At 54.5% G+C, this 24,817-nt stretch overlaps 2 protein-coding genes across 17 annotated transcripts in view; both read right to left on the bottom strand.

Moving 5' to 3' along the window:
- CPNE2 (copine 2) overlaps nucleotides 1-3,991 on the bottom strand; it is a 47,509-nt gene extending 43,518 nt beyond the window's left edge. For 3 of the 4 annotated variants that reach the window (XR_014136244.1, XM_078438796.2, XM_081791545.1), the window contains exon 1: nucleotides 3,227-3,991. Coding sequence is in view for 2 of the 4 variants with exons in the window: in XM_078438796.2 (XP_078294922.2) it covers nucleotides 3,227-3,976 (750 nt within the window). In the remaining 2 variants the exon portion in view is untranslated. The remainder of the gene's footprint in view (nucleotides 1-3,226) is intronic. The other variant, XM_078438798.2, reaches the window with a different exon arrangement.
- A 4,861-nt stretch (nucleotides 3,992-8,852) lies between these two features.
- Nucleotides 8,853-24,817, bottom strand: part of NLRC5 (NLR family CARD domain containing 5) — an 88,542-nt gene continuing 72,577 nt past the window's right edge. For 12 of the 13 annotated variants that reach the window (XM_078438782.2, XM_078438788.2, XM_078438780.2 and 9 more), the window contains 14 exons: nucleotides 24,077-24,160; nucleotides 23,659-23,742; nucleotides 22,034-22,117; nucleotides 21,328-21,411; nucleotides 19,499-19,582; nucleotides 17,486-17,569; nucleotides 17,098-17,181; nucleotides 16,868-16,945; nucleotides 16,062-16,145; nucleotides 15,905-15,976; nucleotides 15,543-15,626; nucleotides 13,792-13,875; nucleotides 13,403-13,486; nucleotides 8,853-12,575 (listed from right to left, as the gene is read on the bottom strand). In XM_078438782.2, coding sequence (XP_078294908.2) covers nucleotides 12,464-12,575; nucleotides 13,403-13,486; nucleotides 13,792-13,875; nucleotides 15,543-15,626; nucleotides 15,905-15,976; nucleotides 16,062-16,145; nucleotides 16,868-16,945; nucleotides 17,098-17,181; nucleotides 17,486-17,569; nucleotides 19,499-19,582; nucleotides 21,328-21,411; nucleotides 22,034-22,117; nucleotides 23,659-23,742; nucleotides 24,077-24,160 — 1,186 coding nt within the window. In that variant the 3' untranslated portion in view covers nucleotides 8,853-12,463. Of the gene's footprint in view, nucleotides 12,576-13,402; nucleotides 13,487-13,791; nucleotides 13,876-15,542; nucleotides 15,627-15,904; nucleotides 15,977-16,061; nucleotides 16,146-16,867; nucleotides 16,946-17,097; nucleotides 17,182-17,485; nucleotides 17,570-17,972; nucleotides 18,057-19,498; nucleotides 19,583-21,327; nucleotides 21,412-22,033; nucleotides 22,118-23,658; nucleotides 23,743-24,076; nucleotides 24,161-24,817 lie in introns of all 13 variants that reach the window. The other variant, XM_078438793.2, reaches the window with a different exon arrangement.

Raw genomic sequence — 24,817 nt, 5'->3', positions numbered from 1 at the left:
GAGGGGTTAAGAGACATGGCCCAGGTCACACGGGGAATGGGGACTCTCCCCAGTACACCTCAGTCCCCTGAGTGGGCAGCCCATGGCAGCAGCTGCCACCTCAGTCTCCTCCAGCCCCGGGTCCTTCAGTGCCAGGCAAATCCCACCTTCTCCAGACTCGTACATTTCCCTCCTCCATCAGCAAGGCCACTGCCCTGTGCCGGTCTCCCAGCACTTAGCAGGGAGAGCAGGGCTCCCTCCAGAGACCCGAGAGGGCAAGCTTATGACTCCTCGGGGCTCCATCAGCCAGCATCACAGACTCCTTTAACAGGAGGCTACAGTGCGGGGCAGCCCCAGTCATTTATCTTCTCTAAGTGCAGGGAAAGGGCCCTGGACAAGATGGACGCTATCCTCGCCTGTTCGTGGCGCTGACACTCTTTGGGAAGGGGGGCAGATAATAAGATGATACACAAATGAATAAATAAGATGAGTGTAGAAGGTGGCTAACGCCCGAGAAAAATTAAGCAAGGTGATACATAGTGAGTGAGCAAGTAGCAGCTAATTAGCCTCATCTCAGACCCCGAAGGAAGAAGGTGAGGACAGAGCTAGGAGAGAAACTCTCCAGGACACTGAAGAGCATAGTCCACTTGACCCCACCATGGGAGCAGAGGCCGGGTGGCTCAATGAGGGGAGAGGGCACTGGGCTGACAACGAGAAGGCGCCTTAGACCCCCACGCAGTTCTGAGGCAGTGCAGGACCTCAGGAAGCCATGACCCCGCTTAGGACCCCATATTCTCCCTCTGGACAGTGGGGGTGGGACATGACTGTCCCCTTCTCCTGTTGTTGGCTGCCAAGATCCTAGGATGACCCAGCCTCCTGGCTCCCAAGGAGCCCATCCTGTGTCCTGCAGAGGGCTGGGCAGGAGGGGAGGGAATCCTGTTCCCTTTCTGAGGCCAATTCTCCAAGGGAGAGGGGGCTGGGTTCTTGAAATGATTGGCCCAGATTCAGCAGCTCCTGTAAGGGTTAGAGGGGGACAGAGGGAAGGAGACTTCAGCAGCAGGCAGACGGGGCCCTGGCTCTGGGCTGGGGGCTTCTCAGTAGGGGACGTTTCCTGCCCCCAGTGCTTCCTGCTCTGACAGGAGCTTTTCTGTCACTCCTCAGAGCCCTGTGGGCCAGCCCAAGGTGCACAGGGGGGGGGGAACCCTTTTGCATCCAGCATCCCTCATGATGTTCTCTTTGGGAGAACCTTCCTACTCAGGACTCTGCACCTTGAACAGTCCAGAAGTCTGACATTTGGCTTCTGAGGCTCCTCTCTCCAGGGAGGAGGTGGGAGAAGGAGGAGCAGGCTGGCCTGAGAAAATCCCAGAAGGAATCCTAAATGCAGCTGCCCTCACCGGGATTATGGATATTCCCAGGAATAACGATGCTCACAGTTACCAGTCACTGAGTGCTTACCACCAGACCAGTCAAAATGCTGGCATGTGAGCCCTTTGTCACCTAATTTAATCCTTACAACTACCTTTAAATAAATACACAACCACCCTAAAAGATCACAAAGCTATACAGCGTATTGTTCTCACTACTTTACAGGTATAGAAACAGAGGCTCTACTCCCAGCCCTCTTATGTACCTGAGTTTTTCATTTTCATGGCCCCCGGGAGGGGAGGGGTCCCTTGAAACACCACACTTGCCATTCATGAAGTGCACCCCACTTTGCAGAACCCCTGTCCCCTGGTTCCAGCCTCCCAGCAGCCCTAGAAACGGGAATGTGTCATAGTTTGCTTCATTTTACAGATGGAAAAAGCCCCAAGCCCAGTGAATGACAAGGCACACAGACAGGAAGTGGCAGAGGGCAAGGAGAACCCAAGTGTCCACATTCCCAGCCCCTGGTTCTTTCCATGGAGAAACCTGCCTGAGTGACCGCGTGCCTGGGGCCAAAGCAGTGCTCACTGGGCCCTGTGCCAGAGGGATTGTAATAAAACCACTCCTTTATGTCTTCATGTTTGCACCCAGCCTCCAGGCACACAGGTCCTTGACAATTAGCCCATTTTACAGATAAGCACCAGGTCAGAGAAGAGGAAGGGCCCCCAGCCCGCCACCGGGTGGGCATTCAGCCCCAGGTCTCCCCAAGCTGGCCACAGACAGGTTGCAACCGCTGAAGGGTACAAAGGGGTTCCCACGTCCGCACCAATTACTGAAGCTGTGGGTGCGCCAAGGAACAGAAAAAGCCCTCCATCCATGGATGACAGCCCACACTCCTAGGCAAGCAAAAACTAAGGGCACACAAAACAAAGGGCAGCTCACATTCTCCCAGATCCCTTGAGGGTGTCACTTCCCAAAATACGCAACAGGGCTGGGAGAATCACAGACATCAGGATGAACCCTCAACTGGCTACCAGAGCCCTGGGTTCCAGTTCCACTTGTGCTCTTGGGCAAATCACAGTCCCCTTTGAAGGAGCCCCTTCCCAAAGGCCTTGTCCAAGGAGGGGGGCAGAGGTCGGGGCTGGGATGGGATGGGATGGGAAGAGGGGAGTAAGACACCTCTATTCTCAGAAAAACAGGGCTGCGAGAAACGGAAAGGAAGGAGTCTTGCTCTCTCTCCCATGTCCCCCCACCCACCCCCCTTAACCACACAGGTGCCAGACAGCTTTTGCGAAAAAACTAGTTTGCAAACACACTTCGACTTCTGGGAAGCTGCCCAGCTCCACGCCCTCCCTTCGTAGCCTCTTCCTGGGCTGGGAGCTGGCTCTCCGGCAGTACGCTGGGGCGGGGGGGGGGGGGGGGGGGCGGATATGGAGGTTGAGAGCAGGTTACGGCGCTGGGGGGCGGGGGGTGGCCAGGGGCCAGGGACCAGCCCGACCTCAAGTCTTCGGCAGCTGGGACTTCGGCAGCGGGGACTCTACCTTTCCGGACGCTCCCAGGCTCCAGGGAGGAGGTAGGAGAGTCCCTACACAGCTGGGCTCAGACACCGAGGGGCACCACCCTCCTCCAGCACCCTTTCCTCTTTCCCCCACGGTGGTCCGGGCGCAGCCGGAGCGCCCCCGCGTGGCCGGGTCGCAGCTGAGTCACCCAAAGGCCAGAGGCTGGGTGCGCGCGGGTGGCGGGGGCTTGGGGTGTCACGGCCCCCGAGGCGGAACCCAGCCTCCTTCCAACCCGCCACCGGCTCCAGAAGCCGAGCCGAAAGGCCGAACTTAGCGTTCGCGCCAGGGCGCCCCGCCCGCCCCTGGCCCGCCCGGGCCCCACTCACCACGGGTCCCGCGGGCGCCGCCGCCCTCACGGCGTGGTCGCCGCTGCCGCTGCCCGCGCTCCGGGCCGCCGGGGCATCCCGGGGCGCTCCTCTGCTTGGCGGGGCCCGCGGGCGCGGGACGGGCTCAGGGCGCTGCCCGCGCGGCCCTGGCCAGCTCGCGTGCGCTCCCAGCCGCCTGGGGTCCAGTGCTCCTCCGGGGCGGGCGGGCGGCGGCGGCGGCGGCTCGGGCTCCTCCCTCCGGCCGAGAGGGGGCGGGGGTGGGGAGGCGAGGCGGGCGCTTCCTGGAGGGGCGAGCGCTCCCCACGGGCGGAGCGGGGGAGCTGTCCCGCCCGCCGTCCGCGGCTCGGATCCCGCGGCTGGCGCGCCCTGGCGCTCCGGGCTCTCGGCGCCGCGGGGGCCGGAACCCGAGGGTCCGAACGCTCGAGGCCGGAATCCGAGGGTCCGAACGTTCCAGGCTGGGACTCCGCGGATCGGAACGCCTCTGGTTCGCACCCTCCCGGGCCGGTGCTGCCGGAGTCGCGGACACCTCCGAGTTCCGAGCACCGTGCGCTCAGGGCCGCGGACGCGGGAACCGAGGGGTGGGCTCAGCCCGGGCCTTCGGGGCCCCAGCTCGCCGCCTGCGGCCTCGACCCCGAGGGCCCCGCGCTGCGCCCTCGGGGGACACACCACAGGGCTAGGTTCTGGGCTGTACTGAGCAGCACTAGGACCGCAGTGTCGTCTCCCCCGCCCCCCAGTAAAAGAGCTCGGCATTTTCTTGTCGCCAGGCACTGGGAAGATGACACATATTTCTCAGAAAGGATAAGATAAAGAGTTTGAACAGTGCCTGGGGCTAGTTAGCAGGAGGATAATTAAGGGGGGGCTTGAGGCCCTGGCACCGACTCCCCCCTTTCTGCGAAGGCCATCTTTTCCCTAGAAGAAGCACCGATTCTTAAGAAATGCATCTGTCGCCGGGAGATCCTGTTGCAGGTCACTCAGCGGTATTTATGTGCACCCCCCCCCCCCCATTCAGTGTCTCAGACAGCTGAGCCTCATTTAACCAGATTGTGGGAGATCTCACGGCCACATCCAAAGCCCTTGGCCCTACAGCTCAAGGACTGGGCGACTGAGAGTTAACGCATTGCGCTTGGGTTGTGGGTTTTCCATTCCAGGTAGGAGAGGGTTAACTAGGAGACTCGAGCTAAAGCCTGTGAACCTCCCTCCAGTCTGAGTCACAGGCACTTTGCAGCCTTAGAGGGGCATCCACCGAAAAACCCCAGGGCTCTGAGCTTTGTTCTCTGCCTGCCTGTCCCCCCACCCCCACCCCCATTCATCCTTCTTTTCTCCCAGCTCTCCTCATCTTTCCTCCACCAAAGTCCTCAAAGCCCTCAGCCCAGCTGTGGGGCAAACCAATCTATAGGCATTCTTAGACTAAGCTCCAGCCCCACCTCCCCCAGGAAGCCTTTCCTGATTGATCTGGCCCCCAGATTCCCTTTCCTCTCCTTGCCCCAGAGCCACAGAAGAGACAGGCACTGGGACAGACAATGGTGAACCCAAGCAGAGTCCCTCCCCTGAAGTTGCAATCGTAGAAGTTGCAATCGTATTATTGTGTGAAAAGTGCAAAGGTTGGAGGTGGGTTGGCATAGAAGACCCAACTCAGCGTGGAAATCAGGCTTCCTCTAGAAGCCCTGAAGGATGAGGTACGTGGGCCTACCCAGGGTGAAGAAGATACTGGATCCCTGGCCTAATGGACAGAATACAAAGGCCAGGGATCAGAGCAATTCCACTCCTAGGAATTTACCCGAAGGAAATGAAAGCATATGTCCACGCAAAAACTCATACACAAAGGTTCATTGCAGCATGGTTCAGAATAGCCCAAAAGTGGAGATGACTCAAATGACCATTAACGGATGAATGGATAAACAAAATGTGGCCTGTCCACACAATGGAATATTATTCAGCCATAGAAAGGTAAATATGAACGGACTTTGAAAACATTATGGTAAATGAAAGCAGCCAGTCATTAAAGATCACATATTGTATGATTCCATTTATACGAAACGTCCACACTAGACAAATCCACAGAGACAGAAGGCAGCCTAGTGGCTGTCTAGGCCTGGGAGGAGACTGGGGAGTAATTGTTATTACTATGGGATTTCTTGGGGGCGGTGATTAAAAATGCTCTGAAATTATAGTGATGGTTGAACAACTGTAGGTATACTCAAACCATTCACTTGTATACCCTTAAAGGGATAAATGTTATATCTCAACAAAGCTGTCTAAAAGAAAGTCAGGGATTAGGAGAAGCCAGAGGTCAGGGTGCCTGGGTGGCTTAGTCGGTTGAGCGTCCGACTTCGGCTCAGGCCATGATCCCATGGGGTTCGTGAGTTCGGGCCCTGCACCGGGCTTGCCGCTGTTCGTGCAGAGCCTGCTTCGGATCCTCTGTCTCCCTCCCTCTCTGCCCCCGCCAAAAATAAATAAGCATTTTTTAAAAAGAGGAGAGGCCAGAGGTCAACTGATTAAGGCCAAGTGTCTTACCCTCTGTCCTTCATCCACACACAATGTAAGGCCGTTAGAGCAAAATGTCGGAAGGCGTCTTTCCTCGCCCTGGTAGAGACCTCACTGCGCAAGCAGGAGGCCTCAGTTTCCCCAAATTGGCCTAGTATGTAAAACACCTGCCGTCTGGGTGTTTATTTCCTCAGTCCAGGCTGTCGGGACAAACAGATGGGAGTAACCAGGGCTGCGTGTACATTTCAGTGTGTTTGTGAATTACGGACACGTGAAGGTACTGCCCGTGTACCGGGCCCTGGCTGGCCTCAGGATGTGTGAGGGGGTAGAGGATGGAAGGGGTCCCAGTTATTTATGCTGCATCCACATCACCCCAAACTTTATGGTCTCTCATGGCTCTGGGGGGTCACTGGGCTCAGCGGGAGTGGTTCTTGCGTAGGATTTCTCAAACAGTTGCAGTCAGACCATGACAGGGGCTGGAGTTATCTAGAAGGCATATGTCTGGCAATTGATGCCGGCTGTCAGCTGGGACCTCAGCTGGAACTGTCAGCCGGAACACCTACCCACGACCCTTCCGTGCGGCCTGAACTTCCACATAATATGGCAGCTGGGTTCCAAGAGTGAGCATCCCAGGGGAACCAGGTGGATGCCTTGTTATCTTTTATAGAACCTAGCCTTGCAAGTCACATCATGTCACTTCTGCCATAGTTACCAGCTCCCTCCATAGACCCGCCTCTCAGTGAGAGGACTGTCACTGTCACATTGTAGGGAGAGCATGTGGGATGGGAGGAATTGTGGTGGCCATCTTTGGAAAATACCGTCTGCCACAGGGAATTGATATGGAGATATATTCATGATGGAGACAGCCCCTCGAGAATCTCATGGCTGACTCCAGTGCCAGGCTTCAGGCAGAGTCATGGCTGTGGGTTTGAATCTCAGCCGCTCTAGTTATTGCCTGGTGAGATCACTCAGTTCTCTGGGCCTCAGTTTCCTCCTCTGTAAAATGTAAGGATAGACTTGTATCTGCTTCTGGGGATGCTTGTGGGAATTCAGTGAGACCCTTTGTGGCTAGCACAGCACCAAGCACGCTTAGACACTAGGGCTGGTGCATTGTTCTGGCTATTTTTAGGTGCCAGGGCTGTGGTCACCGTAATGCAGGGATGCCCCGTTCTCCGGTCAGGATGCCCGGGCTCCCCTGCCCTTTCAGTCAGCCCCAGACACCTCCATCGGACCCAACCTTACACTGAAATATTTGTGTGGGGGTGGGGAACCACAGGAGCAGCTGGGGAAACCGATGCTTCTGTCCTAGGAACTCCACCTGGGGACCCCAGTTGGATTGTTCTCAAGTCAAAGCTCCTTTTTTTGGTGGCCTCCTCCTTAGGGGAAAGGTCACTTTCTGGGCAGCCAGGGCAGGGCTGGAGTTTGTGTGGGATGAACGACAAGGTATGGTTTCCAAGGCCCGGGGGTCAGGGAGGACGCCAGCTCTGGAAGCTGGGAGACACATGGGGTAGGGGTGGGGTGCTTCATCAGGGTGGCTGCGGCGGGAGGGCGGACCAGAGGACCAGCTGTCCCCAGAACTTCCTGAGACCAGCCCTGGGAGGAGCTTTACCAAAGCAGCCACTGTCAGGTCTTTCCCAGGAAGCTCTGGATGTGTCCAGAGGGTGTGTCCAGCTCTGGGCGTGTCCATCTCTGGCTGGGGTCACCACCCTCTGGCCTGGCCTTGGCCATGGGAGGGGGTTGGGAGCACAAGGTAGGCTGCACAGCCCTCCAGACTGGGGTGGGGGTCGTGGCGGGGGGTGCTCTCTGAAGAACACACAGACCTGCAGACCAGTTAAATCCCCAGCCAGGACCACCTCCACTTCCTGCTTGTTCCACGACTGGAATTGAAGCCCCACTGAATACTCCCCGTGTGACCTTGGCAAGTCTCGTTCCTCTCTGGGCTTCCATTTTCTCCTTTGTAAAACAGGGTAGCTTGTTGCTGAGATTACGGCTTTGGGTCTAGAGGACGTCATGGATGGTGGAAACCCTACAGGACAATAACCTGGCAAGGCAGGTGACAGAGGGTTCAAAACCCTCCCCGAGGGAGAGTTAACCATCAGGTCACCTTTGCAGCACTTGTGAAAGTAGGTCTTTGTGCCTTGTCTCAGTTTGCTCATCCTTTCACCGTACAGATGGGGAAACTGGGGCTGCACCTGTGGAACTGAGTCACAAAATTTGGAAGTGGTTAAGGGAGTGGATCCTAGGAGCTTTCATCTCAAGGGAAAGAGCCATTTTTTTCTTTCTCGGTTTTCTTTGGTAACTATATGAGATCCTGGGTGTTAAATAAACTTATCGTGTTGATCGTTTCACAATGTATGCAAGTCCTTAGCCTACGTGTTCGCACTCATACAGTGCTGTGGCACAGTTGTATCTCACTGAAACAGGAAAGGGGGGAAAAAGTCATGAAACGTAGGTTTGATTCCCGGTGCTACCACTTACTAGCTATGTGCCTTTGGACAAGTCAGGAAAAATCTCTGGGTCTCAGTGTCCTCATCTGGAAAGAGAGGGCCCTTGGGACAAAAGAAGGGGTCCAGGTACAAAGTCTTGTCTTGCCTTCCACACCCACAACTGCACATTAGCATTGTCTGGGGACCTTTCTAAATAATGTGTGTGTGTGTGTGTGTGTGTGTGTGTGTGTGTGTGTGTGTTTTAAGGTGTATTTATTTATTTTGAGAGAGAGAGACAGAGGTAGAAAGGGAGAGAATCCCAAGCAGGCTCCACGCTGCTTGGAGCACGGAGCCAGATCGGGGGCTCGAACCCATGAACCATGAGATCATGGTCTGAGCTGAAACCAAGAGTTGGATGTTCAACTGACTGAGTCACCCAGCTGCCCCTTAATACTATACTCTGTTTTTTTAAAAAGGCATTTTAGGGGCGCCTGGGTGGCGCAGTCGGTTGAGCGTCCGACTTCAGCCAGGTCACGATCTCGCGGTCCGTGAGTTCGAGCCCCGCGTCAGGCTCTGGGCTGATGGCTCGGAGCCTGGAGCCTGTTTCCGATTCTGTGTCTCCCTCTCTCTCTGCCCCTCCCCCATTCATGCTCTGTCTCTCTCTGTCCCAAAAATAAATAAAAAACATTGAAAAAAAAAAAAATAAAAAAAAAAAATAAAAAGGCATTTTAGGGGAGACTGGGGGCCCAATCGGTTGAGGCTCTGACTCTTGGTTTTGGCTGAGGCCATGATCTTGTAGTTCATGGGTTCGAGCCCTGTATCGGGCTCCACGCTGACAGTGGGGAGCCTGCTGGGGATTCTCTCTCTCTCTCTCTCTCTCTCTCTCTGCCCCTCCCCTGCTTATGCTTTCTTTCTCTCAAAACAAATAAATACATTTTTAAAAAGGCATTTAAAAAAAGTTCCCCAAGTGATTCTAACACACAGACAGGGTTGAGACCCACTCACTGGCTGATAGCCTTGCAGAGCTGAGTGTGGTCCAGCAGTATAGACATCACGTGGGGGCTCTTAGAAATGCAGCATCCTAGGCCCTGCCCAACACCTGCTGAACCAGAATCTGCTTGTTAACGAGATCCCCAGATGATTCGATGCACATTACAGTTTCTGTAACTGTGATTTTATAGTTCAAGAGGTAGTGGCCTGGACAGTGGATTTCAGATGTGTGTGTTTGGGGCCAGGATGGAAGGGGCAACTGGGGAGGATTTGAGGCCTGTAGGGATAGGAAGGGAGATTCTGTGACGCCCATCAGGAAGGTGGATGTTCAATCTGTAAAACCATAGGACAGAGGCCAAGTGACAAAGTAGCAAAATGAGCTTCTCCCAGCCTTGCGGACAGACGAGAGTACTTACCAGCCGGCTCACATTCTTGGGGAGAAAATTCACGTACAGAAATCGGGAGCGAGCTCCATGTTCATTACCCTGCTCACTTGGCCACAGCCTCACTTTTCTTTGAATTGTATTTGTTTCATGCGTGTATTTAAACAGCTTACTTTTCGGAGGAAGGGGGCAGGGAGACTGGACCTCATCGGTGTTGGGTAGAAAACAGTCCAGGCCTCCAGCAAGCAGGTGGCTGCAGAGGAAGATTAATAAAAGGAACGAGGTGCCTGCACACCGCCCGTAGCGGGCCCAGCCAGCTCTGCAGTGCCCAACATACGGTTTATCTCAGGGCAGCTGCTGAAAGTTTCTTGGGGTTTAGAACTTGGCCGGAGCTGAAAGGGAGAGAAGAAGGAAAATGTAAAACGAATAAGCAGCAAATGAAGAGCATCCCTGAGCTCCGGGCTCTCCTGGTGTGCATTTCATCTGGCCTGGAGCTTCTGGTTGGTGCCCTGTTCCTTCCTCAGCCAGGACTTCCTGGGAAAGTCACCTTCAGGCTTTGAGGGACTCATGCTCCAGTTTTGGGCACAGAGAGAGGACAGTACAAGCACCCCTCCCCCGCTTGGTATGAAGGATCCAGAGTCAACTTGGCATCATTTCCCAGGGAGGAGAGATAGCATTTGGGGTTCCAGTTTTCTGGGGAAACTTGTTAGAGCCTCTGCCTGCCCATCCCCTCCCCCATGACCAGGATCATGGCCCCATTCGGTGCCAGGTGTGCCCTGACCCTAGCCCGATAAGAGTGTCCTCGTGTGGGGTGTGGGTGCTTGGCACTTGGCCGGAGGACTTTCTCCTCGTGCTTGGCGGGGGACCGGAGACAACATGGAGAGCGGCAAAGGTCAGGGCTGAGCCACCCAGGTGAACCACTAGTAGGCAGAGTATCCCAGGATCCTAGGCCAGGTGGGACAGGCCCCTAGCATCACCTCTTAACTTCATTCTGGGTCCAATAGGAAGTAATCTCAGGAATCACCAGTGGGCCAACCTGCCCTCTAGTGGTGCTAAGCTGTAACTGCACCCTGTCTGCCCGCTTTTTCACAATGGGGTGCAGCTCTGGGGGAAGGCGCCCTGTGATCAATTTGTTCAGCCCACAGGCAGGTGACGGAGAGTGGGTGCCGTTCTCCTGTCATTTCAAGCATCTCTTCACCTCGTATATATTCAACCCTAAAAGGAGAAGGGAAATGGCGATAAACCATTACCCACTGCCTATTAGGGATTTTGTATATATACCATGCTTCCTGGATGCCTCCAAAGGTCCTGGGTGTTGGGGGGTGGGGGTGGTTACTAACCCTTGTCCAGAAATAGTTCTTGTCTTCAAAGACCAGCAGCAAGGAGTCAAGTCACAGTCCATTCCATGCCCATCTGACTTCCAAAGCCATGTTTTTAATGTTCCACCCACCAGTGGACCCCTCTAGGCCAGGAGATTCTAGGCTCTCACAAGGACGGCCAGGCAAGCAGCAAAAGGGAGGGGTGATACATCAGAGAGTGGTGGGGACTGTGGCAAACTGGGAGGTGTGTGTCATATCCAAAGGGCATGGTCATATGACTCCCCGGATTACTCTTGAGTGAGAATGTGGGACCAACACCTAACAAAAGTTGAAAATCTAGATTTTCATGTAAAAGTTCCCAATTTTAAATACTGACAATTGATTCCGAAAAGAGTTTAAATATAATGCAGGTCCAACAAAGAATGTTTCTAACACTTCGAGCTTCTATAATACCCGCATAGTACAGCTGAGTCAGGAGAGAGAAGGCAACTTGCCCATGAGCCCGTGACCATACGGAGACAGAGTCTGGAGTTGAGCCCATGTCTCCTGACTCCCAGGCCAGTGCTCCTCTCAGTTCATCTCTCTGTCGTCTGTCCTGCTCTCCAGTCCCTGGGGCAGGGGGTGAACCACTTCTGACCTTGGTGAGTTACCAGGATACATCAGACTCAGGGTAGAGGCTGTTAACACGATCCACATTTATTGGTCAAATTTGGCTTACAGTGTAGCAGGGCCGTCCTTGGAAGCAACAAGAATATTACGTAGCACGTGCAGCCCCTGGGAACTCACCCGGATCCTGCTGAGGTAGTGACTGGACCCAGTGGCCTTGCCTGATTATCTTGGTAGTGCCTATCCCCACACCCTTAGACCTGGCTTCTTCCCTTACATAGGTCAGAGTAGGCCTGTCCATTCCCACAGACTGTACCTAGCCCTGGGCCCAAAGTCCTTGGAAGCCAGTGTTTAAGAGGAGGGAGTCATCCCATTCACAAATGGGAAAACTGAGGCTTGAGGCAGGAGGGGACTCATCCAAAAGCCTCAGGGCTGAGTCCTTGGCTTCGTTCTCAGGCCACTGGGCTGATCAGTGCTTGGACACCTCTCCCCATCCCCAGTTCTGGGTGGAGGACATTCCCTAGCTTAGATGCTCTGGAAATGCAATATATAAATACATACTTGCCTTTAAAAAGTAATAAATTAGATTTTGTACCAGCCTGAGGGTATCCTGCCAGCACATATCCTACAATATGAGCAGCTAGCACATGCCATCTATGAGCCACAAATCATATGTCCTGCCACGTGTGGTGCTAGGACCCATGACACTGACCCCGAGGCCACACCGCAAGCTCTATGTAACGCTGCATAGAATTCTGCCACGGGCGACCTGTGTCACCCATCACATCACGACACTCTCATTGTGCGACATGTCCCTGACTGCTCATGAATATCACATGTGATGCAGGGTAGTCTATTGGCCACACCAGGCTTTGGGCCCTTCTTGAAGACTGTAGCAAGACAAATAGGCCCCGCCCTCCTAGGGCAGCATACAGGGGGACCCAGCTGCGGCTCTTTTCCTGAGCCCTCAGTCCTGGTGGGTGGAAGCTGGCTTCACTTGGCTGTATTCGAAGGACCTTGAGGGGGCCATCAAGTACCCCAAGGGGCTTTCGGCTGCTTGTCAAAGAAAGCAAAGTCCAGCCTGGGCTCCTGCCTCTGCAGACGCTGCACAGTGTCGGGGGGAATGGGGTTGTTCCAGAGGCTGCAGGGCACAGAGGCAGGCACTCAGGTCTAGGAGTGGCTCACTCATTCTCTTGTCTCCATCCCCCGTTTGATCTACAGATGGGGAGACCCAAGCCCACGAGGGGGAGAGCCATGCCCAGGGCTACCTGGCAGAGGCAGGTATTAGACGAGCACGGCCACCCTCGGGAGAGGGTGTCCTCCACACCCACCTCCTGACTTCTCCCACTCGGTCTCCATCTCTGGGCGCTAGCGATCCCAGCCGGGGCCATGCTCTTATGACACATTTGGGCGAAGAGGGAAAAACTATCTTCTTCAAGACACTCTACTTCCATCATTTGAAACTGTCATAAGATATCGATTTCCATAGCACAAGACACTTCACTACCATTTACTAGAAATTCAAAATGTCAACTGTATAAATGATGTCTCTTAGTGGCAATGCCCTTGTGCAGTGCACAGCCTCTAAAACTATATGTGGTGGCTCTGATTATATAATTTTAAGTGCTTACTACGTGCTAGGCATTGTGCTCAGTGCTTCATATAATTGTTTAGTCTTCCTAGAAACTTTCTGAGGTAGATACTATCGTTGACCCCATTTTACAGATGGGGAAAACTGAGATGAAGAGAGGTTGAATTACTGACACAAAGTTGCATAACTGGCAAATGGCAGAGCTGGGATTTGATCGAGGTCTGCTTGCTGTCTAATTCCTGGTGGAGTGATGCAAGTCCCCTCTGATAATCCCCAGCCCGGGTCTTGCCCCCTCCCACAGGGAGTCAGTCCCCTTACATTGTAGAGGTTGATGTGGCCTCCCACCCACCATCCCTGCCCCTGTGAGCCCTTGTTACCGAATGACTTGGATGCCAGACCCTTGCGCCAACCCTTCAGCCAAGAGCCAGGCTCCACAAGCTGTGATCCGATTCTTCTCCAGGCTTCCCAACAGATAGCAGAGAGAAGGGAAAGAGAGAAACTGGCATGAGTGTGGGGGATGGGCTTCCCTATATCCCCCCCACCCCAGGCCCAACGGAACCCAACAGACAACAGTGCAGCGGGAAAGCCAAAGGCGGGGACCCAGGGAGAGTGAAAGTCGGCACGGGCTTGGAGCAGGGTGTGCAACTCAGTGAGGGCTTCCTTGCAGGCAGGGGCCTGACCCAGTGGCCTCTCAGCTTTCCCCAGGATGCAGGTTCCCCTTCGCGCCCTCCCCTACTTCTGGTTTCCCAGGAGGTGCCCCTCATACTCCATTCTCTTCAGCCGGCCCATCTGTGGCAGGACCCGGGCCAGCTCGGCAGCCGCCTCGTCCCCGAGCACATTCCAGGACAACCTGCAGGGTAGGGGACCTAAGGTCAGTGGCAGGAGAACAGGGAGGCCGAGGGGTAGAGACAAGGCGGCAGGTGGGGAGGCCTGGCGGCCCACGATGGGGGGCTGTCACGCAGGTGCCAGAAAGGCCAAGATGGAGTGCTTGTGTGGCCTCCCCAAAGACTTCGGAGCACAGGTAGTCGCTTCCACTCCTGAACCCCGTTTTCCAACTGGTCATGCCTCAAGACCCCAGACAGCTCAGGAGCTGGCTGTGCAGACAACTCAGAGCACACGGTCTGCAGCAATAACGCCAGGGTCCAAACCTCCACCACGCAGGTGCCTCTATCATAATTTTTGCTCTATCCATGCACCTCCTGTATTCTATTTTTCTTAAAGCAGTCCTCACCCCCATCCTGCTTTTTTCACTTCAAGAAATTAATCTTAGGGAATGGTTATCACCACCATCAATGGAAAACCCGTGTTCACAACCCTAAATAGGAGGTAGTTATGGGGCGTCTGGGTGGCTCAGTCGGTGAAGTGTCCAACTTCGGCTCAGGTCACGATCTCACAGTTCATGAGTTCGAGCCCCACATCGGTCTCTGTGCTGGCAGCTCAGAGCCTGAAGCCTGTTCAGACTCTGTGACTCCCTCTCTCTCTGCCCCTCCCTGCTCATTCTCTCTCTTTCTCTATAAAAAATAAACATTAAAAAAATAAATACATAAATAAAATAAAAGGAAGGTAGTTATAAGGATAAACACAGTGCAGACAACAGTATTAACTTCCAGCTGGAACCTAGGTTCTTTTTGAGGGTGATGAGCCGGTGGCCTGCCCCCTGCTGGTTAAAAAGGGAGAATCATGAAGAGAAACTGAAGCAGAGAAAATTCCAACACTGGGAAATTTACTCTCCGGCACAGTAATATTTCAAGACCATGACAATGAGGCTAACTGGCTAATCTCTGATTCATCTTTGGTATGAAGTAAGTATCTACTCCATGGTCATATACAATATTCCTTGACTCATTAAGCAAAAAAATAAATAAATAAGGGAGAATGCCTTAGCACTGATCTGACACTTTGTCTTTGGTGTCATGTAATGAGAAGGATTAAAACCTTTACGATGCAAACCTAAAATCGTCTTAGAATCACTTGTGTCCTGTATTTCAGGAGACAGCATTTTCTCCCATTGTGTGCTCAGGGTCCCAGGCTAGTCCTGGCAGTGTAGTGCTCCCCAAGGTCGGAGCGCCTCTGATTGCCAAGAGCAAGGTGCGCATGGCCAGCGGGCAGGTCAGGGGCATGCTGGTTTGGGCCATTCTTCACTACGAACCGGTGGTTTGTAAATGAAGGCCCTGTAAACCGGGTGAGGTGTTCGATCCAGCCACCTCCCAAAGGGAAGGTCAGGGGCAAAGAGCCTTTAGAGAGGAGCTGGCCTCCCTCCCTGCCCCACCCAGCCCCACCCCCACCACTCCAGAGGTTGGGAAATGGGCAAGAGAGGCTGAATGAATTTGCCCATCACTCACAGCCCACATGTTGAAACTTCCTCCAGAAGAGGTTTAAGCAAGAATGGCCTTCCCCGTTTATAGACGGGGACCGGCCAGGGAGGGAGGGGCCAGCTCTAGGCTGTACAGTGACTGGCAGGCAGGCCAAGCCCCCGATGCCTGCTTTTCCCAGCTTAGGCTTCTTGTAAGTACTCACAGAATTTCTTCCAGGGCCGGGCAGAGAAGGAGGCTGGCAGCGAGGGGCTTGGCAGTGTGGTCGTCAATATCACATGAAACCAGGCTGGGGACAGAGAAGGGGATGGGATGGAGGGTGTCTGAGTTGGGGGCACCTCCAGCCAGCCCGCCTCTGTCCACCTTGCAATCAGAACGGGAGGGAGAGGAGTGGCCAGGGTGCAGGGCAGGGTGGGAGTCTTAGGAAGGTGCCCCTTTTTGCTCCAGACTCCCCTACACCTGAGGCCCCTGTCACTTCAAAGGCCTTCCCAGGTGCCAGAGAAGGGCTCTCCCCACGCCATCCCAGCGCCCCCCCCCCCCCCCGGGTAGTCAGGAGAGGCTACTTACTCTATCCGCCTGAGCAGTGGGAGCCCCTGACAGAATTGTGGGATCCCTCTGGCCAGACTGTTCTCTGCCAAGCTGTAGGGCAGGGAGACACCTGTGAGAGGAGTCCCCAGATCTCCCTGGCCTGTCCCTCTGCCCAGGCTCCATGGTCCCTACTCACCTGACCTCTTCCACATATGGGCATCCATCCAAGGCCTGGCTCAGGCTCAGCGCCCCCTCTGGGCCCAGACGGCTAGATGGCAGGCTGGAGAAAGGGGAGGAGGTGAGTAGAGCGTGGGGGACCAGGGTGGGAATTGGGAACCTTCCCAGATCCCCCACACTCAGCATTGTTTCAGGCCGCACCATCAGACCTTACGTGGTCTCTGGGTGCCTGCCACGCCCCGACCGCCTCCCCATCCACACAGGACCTGGGTGGGTATTAAGGGTCCTGGCTTTGGGGTCTGAGATCCCAAGTTCAAGGCCTGGCTCTTTCTTGTGTAAGTAAGGTAAGCTCTCCATGCCTCTCTTGGCTTTAGTTCCCTTGCCCGGAAAACGGAACAACTAGAAACCGCGGCCGCGGGGCTGCTGTGAGGCTCAAACGAGACCGTGGGCACGAACTGGGGTTTTTCTCCTGAGTCACCCTTTGCCGACGCACCCTCACTCACCCTCACAGACTGGCTCAGAGCTGAGACTATTACACTTCTTTTGCAGATGAGGAAACCGAGACTCAGAAGGGGTAGTGGCTAGGCCAAGGGCCAGGAAGGGGCTGGTGGCGACCCGGGACTAGGCTAGGTCTCCTGACAGCCCTGCCCCGGACTCCAGAGCCAGGCGAGGAGCGGGCAGGGTGGGGACAAGCAGCCCCAGTACCTGTACCACAGTCTGACCTAAGGCAGGGCAGCTGGGCCGGTGGGGGCCTTGGTCCCCCACTGCTCCCAGGGAACCCCTCCCTGCTAGCCCTGCACCAGCCCCAGGCAGAGGGACACTCACTGCAGGATTCTCAGGTGTCGAGGCAGTCCCTGGGCCAGCCCCAGGGCTGTGGCATCCCCCAGGGCATTGCAGCCAAGCCTACAAGAGGAGAGGGATGAGTCTGAGCAGGGGGCTGGTCTGCTCCGGACCCCTGCACTGCCCTGTGCCCACGTGGGGGACACAAAGGCCAGGAGGGCGGTGGGGATGCAGAGGGCAGAGGGCAGAGGGCAGCCGCTGGCACTCATACTCACATCAGCTCCTCCAAATGCCTGCAAAGGCCGAGAGATTCTGCCAACTGCACTCCCCCAGCTGGGCCAATGCCATTTCCTGAGAGGCTGAGGGCGGGGCAGGCGTTAGGCTCTTGGACACCCCATGTCCCCCCACCTGCTTAGGGCCCCAAGAGCCAGCATCCCTGCCACACACCTTCCTTCCCAGCCTGATGGGGGCAGAAAGGACCAGAGAGGAACGGGGCCTGGGCCAACTAAAGGTCCCAAAGCTGGCAGGGCCAGGAGGCCACCCAGCCCCACCACTTGCACACTGAGGTCTGGGGGAGGAATGTCAGCCCGAGGCGGGGGCCAGTGTCCACCCCGGCCGTGGTGTGGCCGCTGAGGGGCCCTGTCAGCAGGACCAGCCACTCACTCTATCTTCCTGAGCTCCGGCAGCCACGGTAGGACGGCAGCTAAGAGCTGGGCACCGGTGTCTCCAATCTGGTTGTGGCTCAAGCTTGGAGAGAGAACAGGAGATGATCTGGAACCAGCAGCCTGCCACCCATGTCATTTTGTCCGTGCCCCCACCCCTCCCAGAACAGAAGAGGAGGCTGAAGTCTGGAGAGAGGCCTCAGCTCACACGGAGAGAGTCCCCTCACTCTGTGTTGGGTAAGGACTTCAAACTCCTGTCTTCTGTTTAGAATGTTCTCCCTGATGTCTGACCTGAATTCCTCTGGCTGCAATCCACACTCGCATCCTATCTCGGGGTCTCCTGGGGGTCTTGGCCTGGGGTCATGCAGTGGGGAAGTGGGTGAAGGTCATGGGACTAAGCAGGGAAGCGTGCTCTCAGGGAGCCCCTTGCTTTTATCATCTGACCCTGCCAAAGTTGTCTTGTGTTGGGGGAGGGACAGGCAACTCATTCCAGCTCCTCCAAGCTGGTGGCAGCTCTGAGAGCCTCGGAAAGCGGGTGGCAGCCGACATCACAAACACCATTCCTGCTCAGACTGGAGAAGCAGAGGCCTTAGTGGGGAGCAGAGGCCTTTGCAGGTGCTGCGCTAAGAACTCTACAGTTTACAAAGCTTTTACACATCCAGGGGCGCCTGGATGGCTCAGTCGGTTAAACAGCTGACTTCAGCTCAGGTCATGATTTCACGGTTCGTGAGTTCGAGCCCCACATCAGGCTCTGCACTGACAGCTCAGAGCCTGGAGCCTGCTTTGGATTCTGTCTCCCTCTCTCTCTGCCCCTCCCCCACTCATGCTCTGTCTCTCTCAGAAATAAATAAAACATTAAAAAAAGACCCAAACAAACACAAAGCTTTTACATAACCAGGAACCCATGTGCCCGTCACTAAACCTCAGGGGTTGGGGAGGGGGACAGGCGAGGTGGGCATGACTGTACCCAAAGTCTGGATGAGAAAACAGAGGACCAGGGAGGAGCCATGACTAGCCAAAGTCTCCTAGTGACTCCCAGGCAAAGTGGAAATGAAAGCCTGGAGCCCCCCACTCCTGGAAGCAGTGGCCACATTCTCTGGTTGGGTCAAGCTTTGCCTCAGCCTCTGTACCAGGGATCTCCAGCCAGCTGAATGCCAAGTTCACGTGGGCTCTGCAATTCAGGCAAATCATCTCTCTAGGGCATAGGTGCTCTAATCTATGCAAATGCTGGGCTTTTCTATAAAGCCAGTTTATTGTCTTTTCTGCACCCTGACCTTGCCCTGCCTCCATGAGGGGGGAGAAACAAAATGAAACAAAACAGCTGAGGCAAACTGTCTTGGCCCCATGTTGAGTCTTTGAAGATTGTTTTGTTTTCTTTCATTTCACAAAATCAACTTCAGTGAAGTGCCTTTCTAGAAATTAATTTTGGATGGAATGACCTAGTCTCATCTGATATGCTTCCAGAACTCTCTGACCGTGCATTTACCACCCACTCCATACTGCTAGCGTCGGGGGTGGGGACTTGGGTGAAAACAAAGCAGTGTTTTGTGCTATTGCTGGGGTTTGTTCTTAGCCACCACATTTCATATTTTGAAAAAAATCACATGAAAAGGAAGTGTTATATCTGTTAATCAAGGTGGCCAGGGGCCCAAGGCGAGAATGTCAAAGTCACCAGATCTGAGTCTAGACCCTCATTACTCAACGTGTGTGGTCTGTGGCCCCCAGACTTGGTATTACTTGGGGGCTTGTCACACTGGGTGAATCTGTGCACATTAAGGGTCGTTCCAGAACTTGGGCCCGACCCCTTCAGGTCACTTCCGTAGCCAGGAGGAAGCTGGTGGCATCCAAAGGCAAGAGGAGCGGGCACCGACCTGGGAGGGCAGCGATGTCCCCAGCAGAGGAGCCACAGAGGGTCCTCAGGAAGTCCCCCTGGTGCTTCCCTGGGTGGGTGGTCCCAGTGGAACTGGGGAGCATGCCCTCCCACTCATTCCCTCGGGCTCACTTGGTCACTCACCGGAGGCTCTGCAGGAGGGTCATGTGTCTCAGTCTTGGAGTGAGCACGGGCAGGATGGAGCCTCCCAGTGGGAGATGGCTGAGGCTGGAAGAGAAGAGGCCAGAGGAGGGCTTGGTATGGCTGGGGTTGGGTCCCAGGGGCAGACTGAGGCCCTGTCTGGTCTGGGGGCTTGAGGCCTTGGTGCTAAGCAATGCCCAGGGACCCCCAAGATAGCCACTTACATCCACAGCGAGTAAACACGTTGTACAAAATGAACCTGCCTGCCTGGGAAATCCAAAGGCCGTTTCTCTGCGTGAATTAAGGCCATCCAGGCGACAGTTCTATGTTCCAAATCACACTGGACCCAGACTGTTGACCAGGAATCATAGCAACCACTGTGTACTAGCATACTATTACTGAGCACATACTATAGGCCAAGCACTGAGCTCAGGGCCGTCCTGAGAGGTGGAACTCTTATCACCCCCATTTTACAGATGAGGCACACTGAGGCTCAGAGCATTAGAAAACTTGTTCAAGGCCACACACAGAAAGTAGAAGCCCTGGGAACAGAAGCCAAGGCTACAGGACTCCCATTCCTGGACCCCAACTACCTGTTACCCATGGGATCACACTCCTTAAGGCCCCCTGTCTGGGCAGGAGAGAGGAATAATAATAATAATAATAATAATAATAATAATAATAATAATATTAGTCAATACTTGTAGAGTGTGAACTCTGTGCCAGGCTCTAAGGACTTAATACGTATTATCTCATTTAATCGTTATAACAACCCACGGAGGTAGGTACAGCTGTTATCTCCAAACTCAAGATGGAGAGAAAAGCACAGAGAAGTTAAGTAATTTGCCCGAGCTCACACAGTCAGAGGTGGAAGCAGGAGGTGTCCTGGTTTGCCTAGATTTATCTTTGTACTTTGCAAATTTCCCTATGCTACGTCGTGGTGTTGAGCTGTTTTTGTTGATTTTAAGGGGCATTCTCTGTGCCTCCCAGACTTGAATGCCTGTTTCCGTCCCCAGATTAGGGAGGTTCTCAGCTATAATTTGTTCAGATAAAACTTCTGCCCCTTTCTCCCCACTCTTCTTCTTCTGGGATTCCTATGATCCAGATACTGTTTCATTTTATGGAGTCACTAAGGTCTCTAAGTCTCTCTTTGTGATCTAAGAATTTCCTCTCCCTCTTTTTTTCAGCTTCATTGTCCCCCATAATTTTATCTCCTGTATCACCTCCTCTCTCCTCTGCTTTCTCGATCCTCATTGTGACTGTATCCAGTCAGTTTTGCATCTCAGTTATAGCGTTTTTTTATTTCAGCCTGGCTGGTTTTTGGGTCTTTGATCTCCACAGCAAGGGTTTCTCTGGTGTCTGGATTTGAGGGGGTCTCCAGGATGCGGGACTTTCAGCTCTGGGCAAACCGGGACAGGCGGGTCACCCTACCGAGACTTGAACCCAGGTGGGGTGGCTCCTAACCAGGGTCCGTGCCCCTAATCACTTGGCCACGGATGGAGAGGTGGAAGACATCAGCTGGAGAGCTCAAGGAGAGCTGCCTGTCAGGGAGGAGACCCTGGGAAATGACAGATCTGAAACCAGAAGAGGTGTCTGGGCAGCGAGGATCCCTCCCCTTTGTGGTGTGGGTCAGTTTGAGCGAGTATCTTTTTCCAGCGACCAAGCACTTTGATGGCACTCAGAGCCAGGCGAGGAGGTAAAAGGGAGGGCATTCAGCTCACCTGCATCCATCCAGGGATTTCACAGTTTGTGTTCGCAGGAGCTGGAGAGGTTCCTGGCCATGCTCCCGACTCCTCCCCACCTTCCCCCCTTAACCATTCACCACCACTTACTCCAGCCTCTTCAGCCAGCACTTGCCCTCGAGGACCCCCATCAGCACTCTGGTGCCCTCCTCGCCAAATTGATTGTTGGACAAGCTGGAAGGGAGCGAGTACGAGGTGAGAGTTAGACGAGCCCCCTGGCTCCTGGAGCTGTCTCATCAGCCCCCTCCGTCTCTCAGTGCCCCCCTGGAGGGCAGCTCTGGGTCCGCAGATCCTAGACCACCGTCTTTGTCCAGGCCCCGCCAGGGCACTGCTGGCTCTAAGGGCCAGACACGGCCATCACAGCTGACCTAGCTGAGAAAGGATGCCTTGGATGAGGGCTGCAAAAGGGGAAGCTGGGGACAAGGGACACACACACACACACACACACACGTGCAGTGATCCCTTCCTCCCCGGAGCCTTCACTGTACCCTGGTACCCACAGCCACCCCAGGCAGAGAAAGAGGATGACCCCCGTTTTACATTTTACATGAGACAGTCCAAGCCCAGAGAGGCACAGTTGTTTATTTGTCCAGGGTCACCCTGAGTGAGTGGTAAGTTGGGACCAAGGAGACAGTGCTCAGCTCCCCCAGGCCACACCCAGGGTCGCTGGGCTTCATCGGGGAGCAAAGTGATAGGTGGAGTTCCCCACCCACCTTATCAGCGCCTCAACTGTCCTCACCACCCTCAGCTGGGTCACCCCTTCCCCCCACCTCCCACTCCCAGCTCCGCGACTCACTCCAGCTCCTCCAGGTGGAGGCAGTGGCTCAGACCCGATGTCAGGTGGACCAGGCCCTCGGACCTCACACAGCTGCAGGTCAGCCTGTGGGGGTCAAAGGGCAGCAGGTCAGGTAGGGGCTGTGGATCTTGAGAACCCCGAATGCCGGTAGCAGAGAGCAAGGAGGAGGGGTGCGGCGGGGGGGGAAGGGGCCCTCCTTCCCTTCATAAACCTCCCTGCCACGGAATCATTAAGCTGAGGTATAGCTTGGAGGCAGGAGCATGGACTAGTTGAGCATTTCCCTAAACCATATTCAGGTAGCAACTTCACAATGTAAGCCACGAAGTCTAGCTAGCTACTATCTTTGACCATGAGCTCTGCCTCTTTAGTTCAACAGCAAAAGCGAGTAGCAAGTACTGGAGGGGTGTTAAAGATGCCCTGGCACCAAACGGACACCTTCTCCTTGATGCGTTCAGTTGGATTCAAAGAGAACGAAAAGTTAGAAAAGCTCCATTTCGCAACCATCATACTGACACTTGACCCAGGCAAGAATTATCAATGGAGGTTGAAATCTGTAGATTTCAGATGGAAATGTGAGGAAGGACAGGATGTTTACACAGTCTTAAAGTATCGCCCTACAAGATACAGGTTAACTAGAAAGGGGAAAACAGTCGCCTTGCAAGGGAAGAAACCTGGCAGCCACCAGCTTAATCAGGTGATCCCAGTTCCCGGTCACCAGTCAGGGGACAAAGAGACAACATGTGCCTCCAGGGAAGAACACAACATCACCTCTGTGATATTTCTGTTCCACGCGCAGAACATAAATCTGAACATGAGGAAACATCAAAGCCAAACGGAAGGACGTTTTACAAAATCACTGGCACGTGAATGTCATGACAATATCATGCGCGACAAAGAAGGCCTAAGGACCCTTCCAGATTGTCAACTAGTGTTGGCAAATAACAACTAAGTGCAGTGCGTGATCCTCGGTGAAATCCAGGACTAGGAAAAAAATGCAACAAACAACATTATGGGGACATTTGGCAAAACGGGCACAAAAACGCTAGTTCTGATAACAAGCATGTGCCAATGTTACATTTCCTGCATTTTACACTTTCACTGGGTCATGGGAGAGCATGTTCTTGTTCTTAGGAGATTCCCTGAAATAGTAAGGGGGGAAGGGGCAGGTTTATGCAACTGCTTCCAAATGGCTCAGAAAAAAGAGAGAGGGAGAGAGGAGAAGAGCAGAGAGGAGGGATGAGGAAGGAGGGATGAGGAAGGAGGGATGAGGAAGGAGGGATGAGGAAGGAGGGAGGAAGGGAAAAAGAGCAAAGGTGAAAAAATACTGACAAGGGGTGAATTTGGGAAAATGGTATATGGAACCGCTTCTCGGTCTTTTATTAGTTTGCGATTATTTCAAATAGTAAAGAAAAAGAAAAAGAGAAAGCGTTGGAAAGGAAATCGTTCTCTGCCATACGGCCATGTGGATGACCACACACCTTGACTTTCCAGGGCCACGGAGTGGTCCCAGCCCCCAGGGTGGGGGCGCAGAGTTAGTTCCTCTGAGCCCAGGGCTGGGGAGGGCGGGAAGTGCGGGGGCAGAACAAGGGGGTGCAAGGGGGCGCGTGAACATCTTGTCTGCATACCGGAATGTCTTCAGCTCAGAGAGGGACGGCAGGAGGCTCTGCAGCAGCAGGGAGCTGGTGTCACAGAGGTTCACCTGGGACAAGCTGAAAAGGCGCAAGCATATTCGGGAGGATTTCAGGTGGGATGCTCCTCAGGGAACATCCATCACATAGAGATGGGGAGGCCAAGAGGGGGAAAAGAGCCACCCAAGAGTTCCCAGTGGGGGCACCTCCGCCACCCTGGAGCTCTCCTCAACGGGCCAAGTATGATTCTCTCCTGCTTGGGGAAGCAAGAAGGCCACGGAAAGCAGTGCTGCCCCAGGCTCTGCTCCTCCCCATCACAGACTGGCCAGCCTCTCCCATGTGGCCTGGGGGGGGGGACTGGGTACGGGGGTGACCAGAGACCTCGGGACCCTAGGAGGTGTTTCAGGGTTCTGACCTGAGCTGCTGCAGCCTGGCACATGTCTCCATCAGCTGCCAGACAAGAAGATTGTGGTGGGTCCCAAGGTCACAATGAGCCAACCTGGAGGTAGATAGGGAGGCAGCAGTTTCTGAACACCTGGGTTACTGTTGGGGACTCAGTCCCTGCCTACATGGAGCTTACCTTTTAGGGATAAATAAATGCTAATGAAATAAAGTCCCACAACTTTCTATTCATTTATGGGAAGTGCTATGAAGGAGAGGTCCAGATGGGGCAGCTGGTATGGCTGTGCAGGTTGTTCACCACACAAGGGGACCCAGCCAAGAAGGTGAGCTGGGGCCGAGTTCCAGCTATGATCTATTTCCCAGAATGTACACATGCAAGGCTGTGCATTCACCTAAAAGGGGTGATGTTTTAGTTTCCAAAATGTGCTGCATGGATTCGGGGTGCTGTGAATCCAAGCATCTGTAGGAGTGGATCACGGGAGAACCTGATTCTTTCTGGGGGTTCAGAGGGGCCTTCCTGAAGCAGTGGTGTTTAAGCTGAGACCTGGAGAATGGGGTGGGGGGCGGGTAGCCAGGTGAATCAGAAGGAGGAGGGTAGGGGGAGAGAGAACATTCTGGTCCAGGAAGAGCCTGTGCAAAGGCCCTGAGGTCAAAGGGAGCGAGGTGGTGTTGGAGGAAGTGAAAGATGGTGGGGGTGACTGGAGCTGAGACTAAGATCTGGGGTGGGGATGGAGAGCATGGAGAGGCAGGTTGG

The sequence above is a fragment of the Panthera onca genome, chromosome E2, assembly GCF_046562875.1.
Source record: "Panthera onca isolate mPanOnc1 chromosome E2, mPanOnc1 haplotype 2, whole genome shotgun sequence".
NCBI lineage: Eukaryota > Metazoa > Chordata > Mammalia > Carnivora > Felidae > Panthera > Panthera onca.
This window is presented reverse-complemented; position numbering and strand designations above follow the sequence as displayed.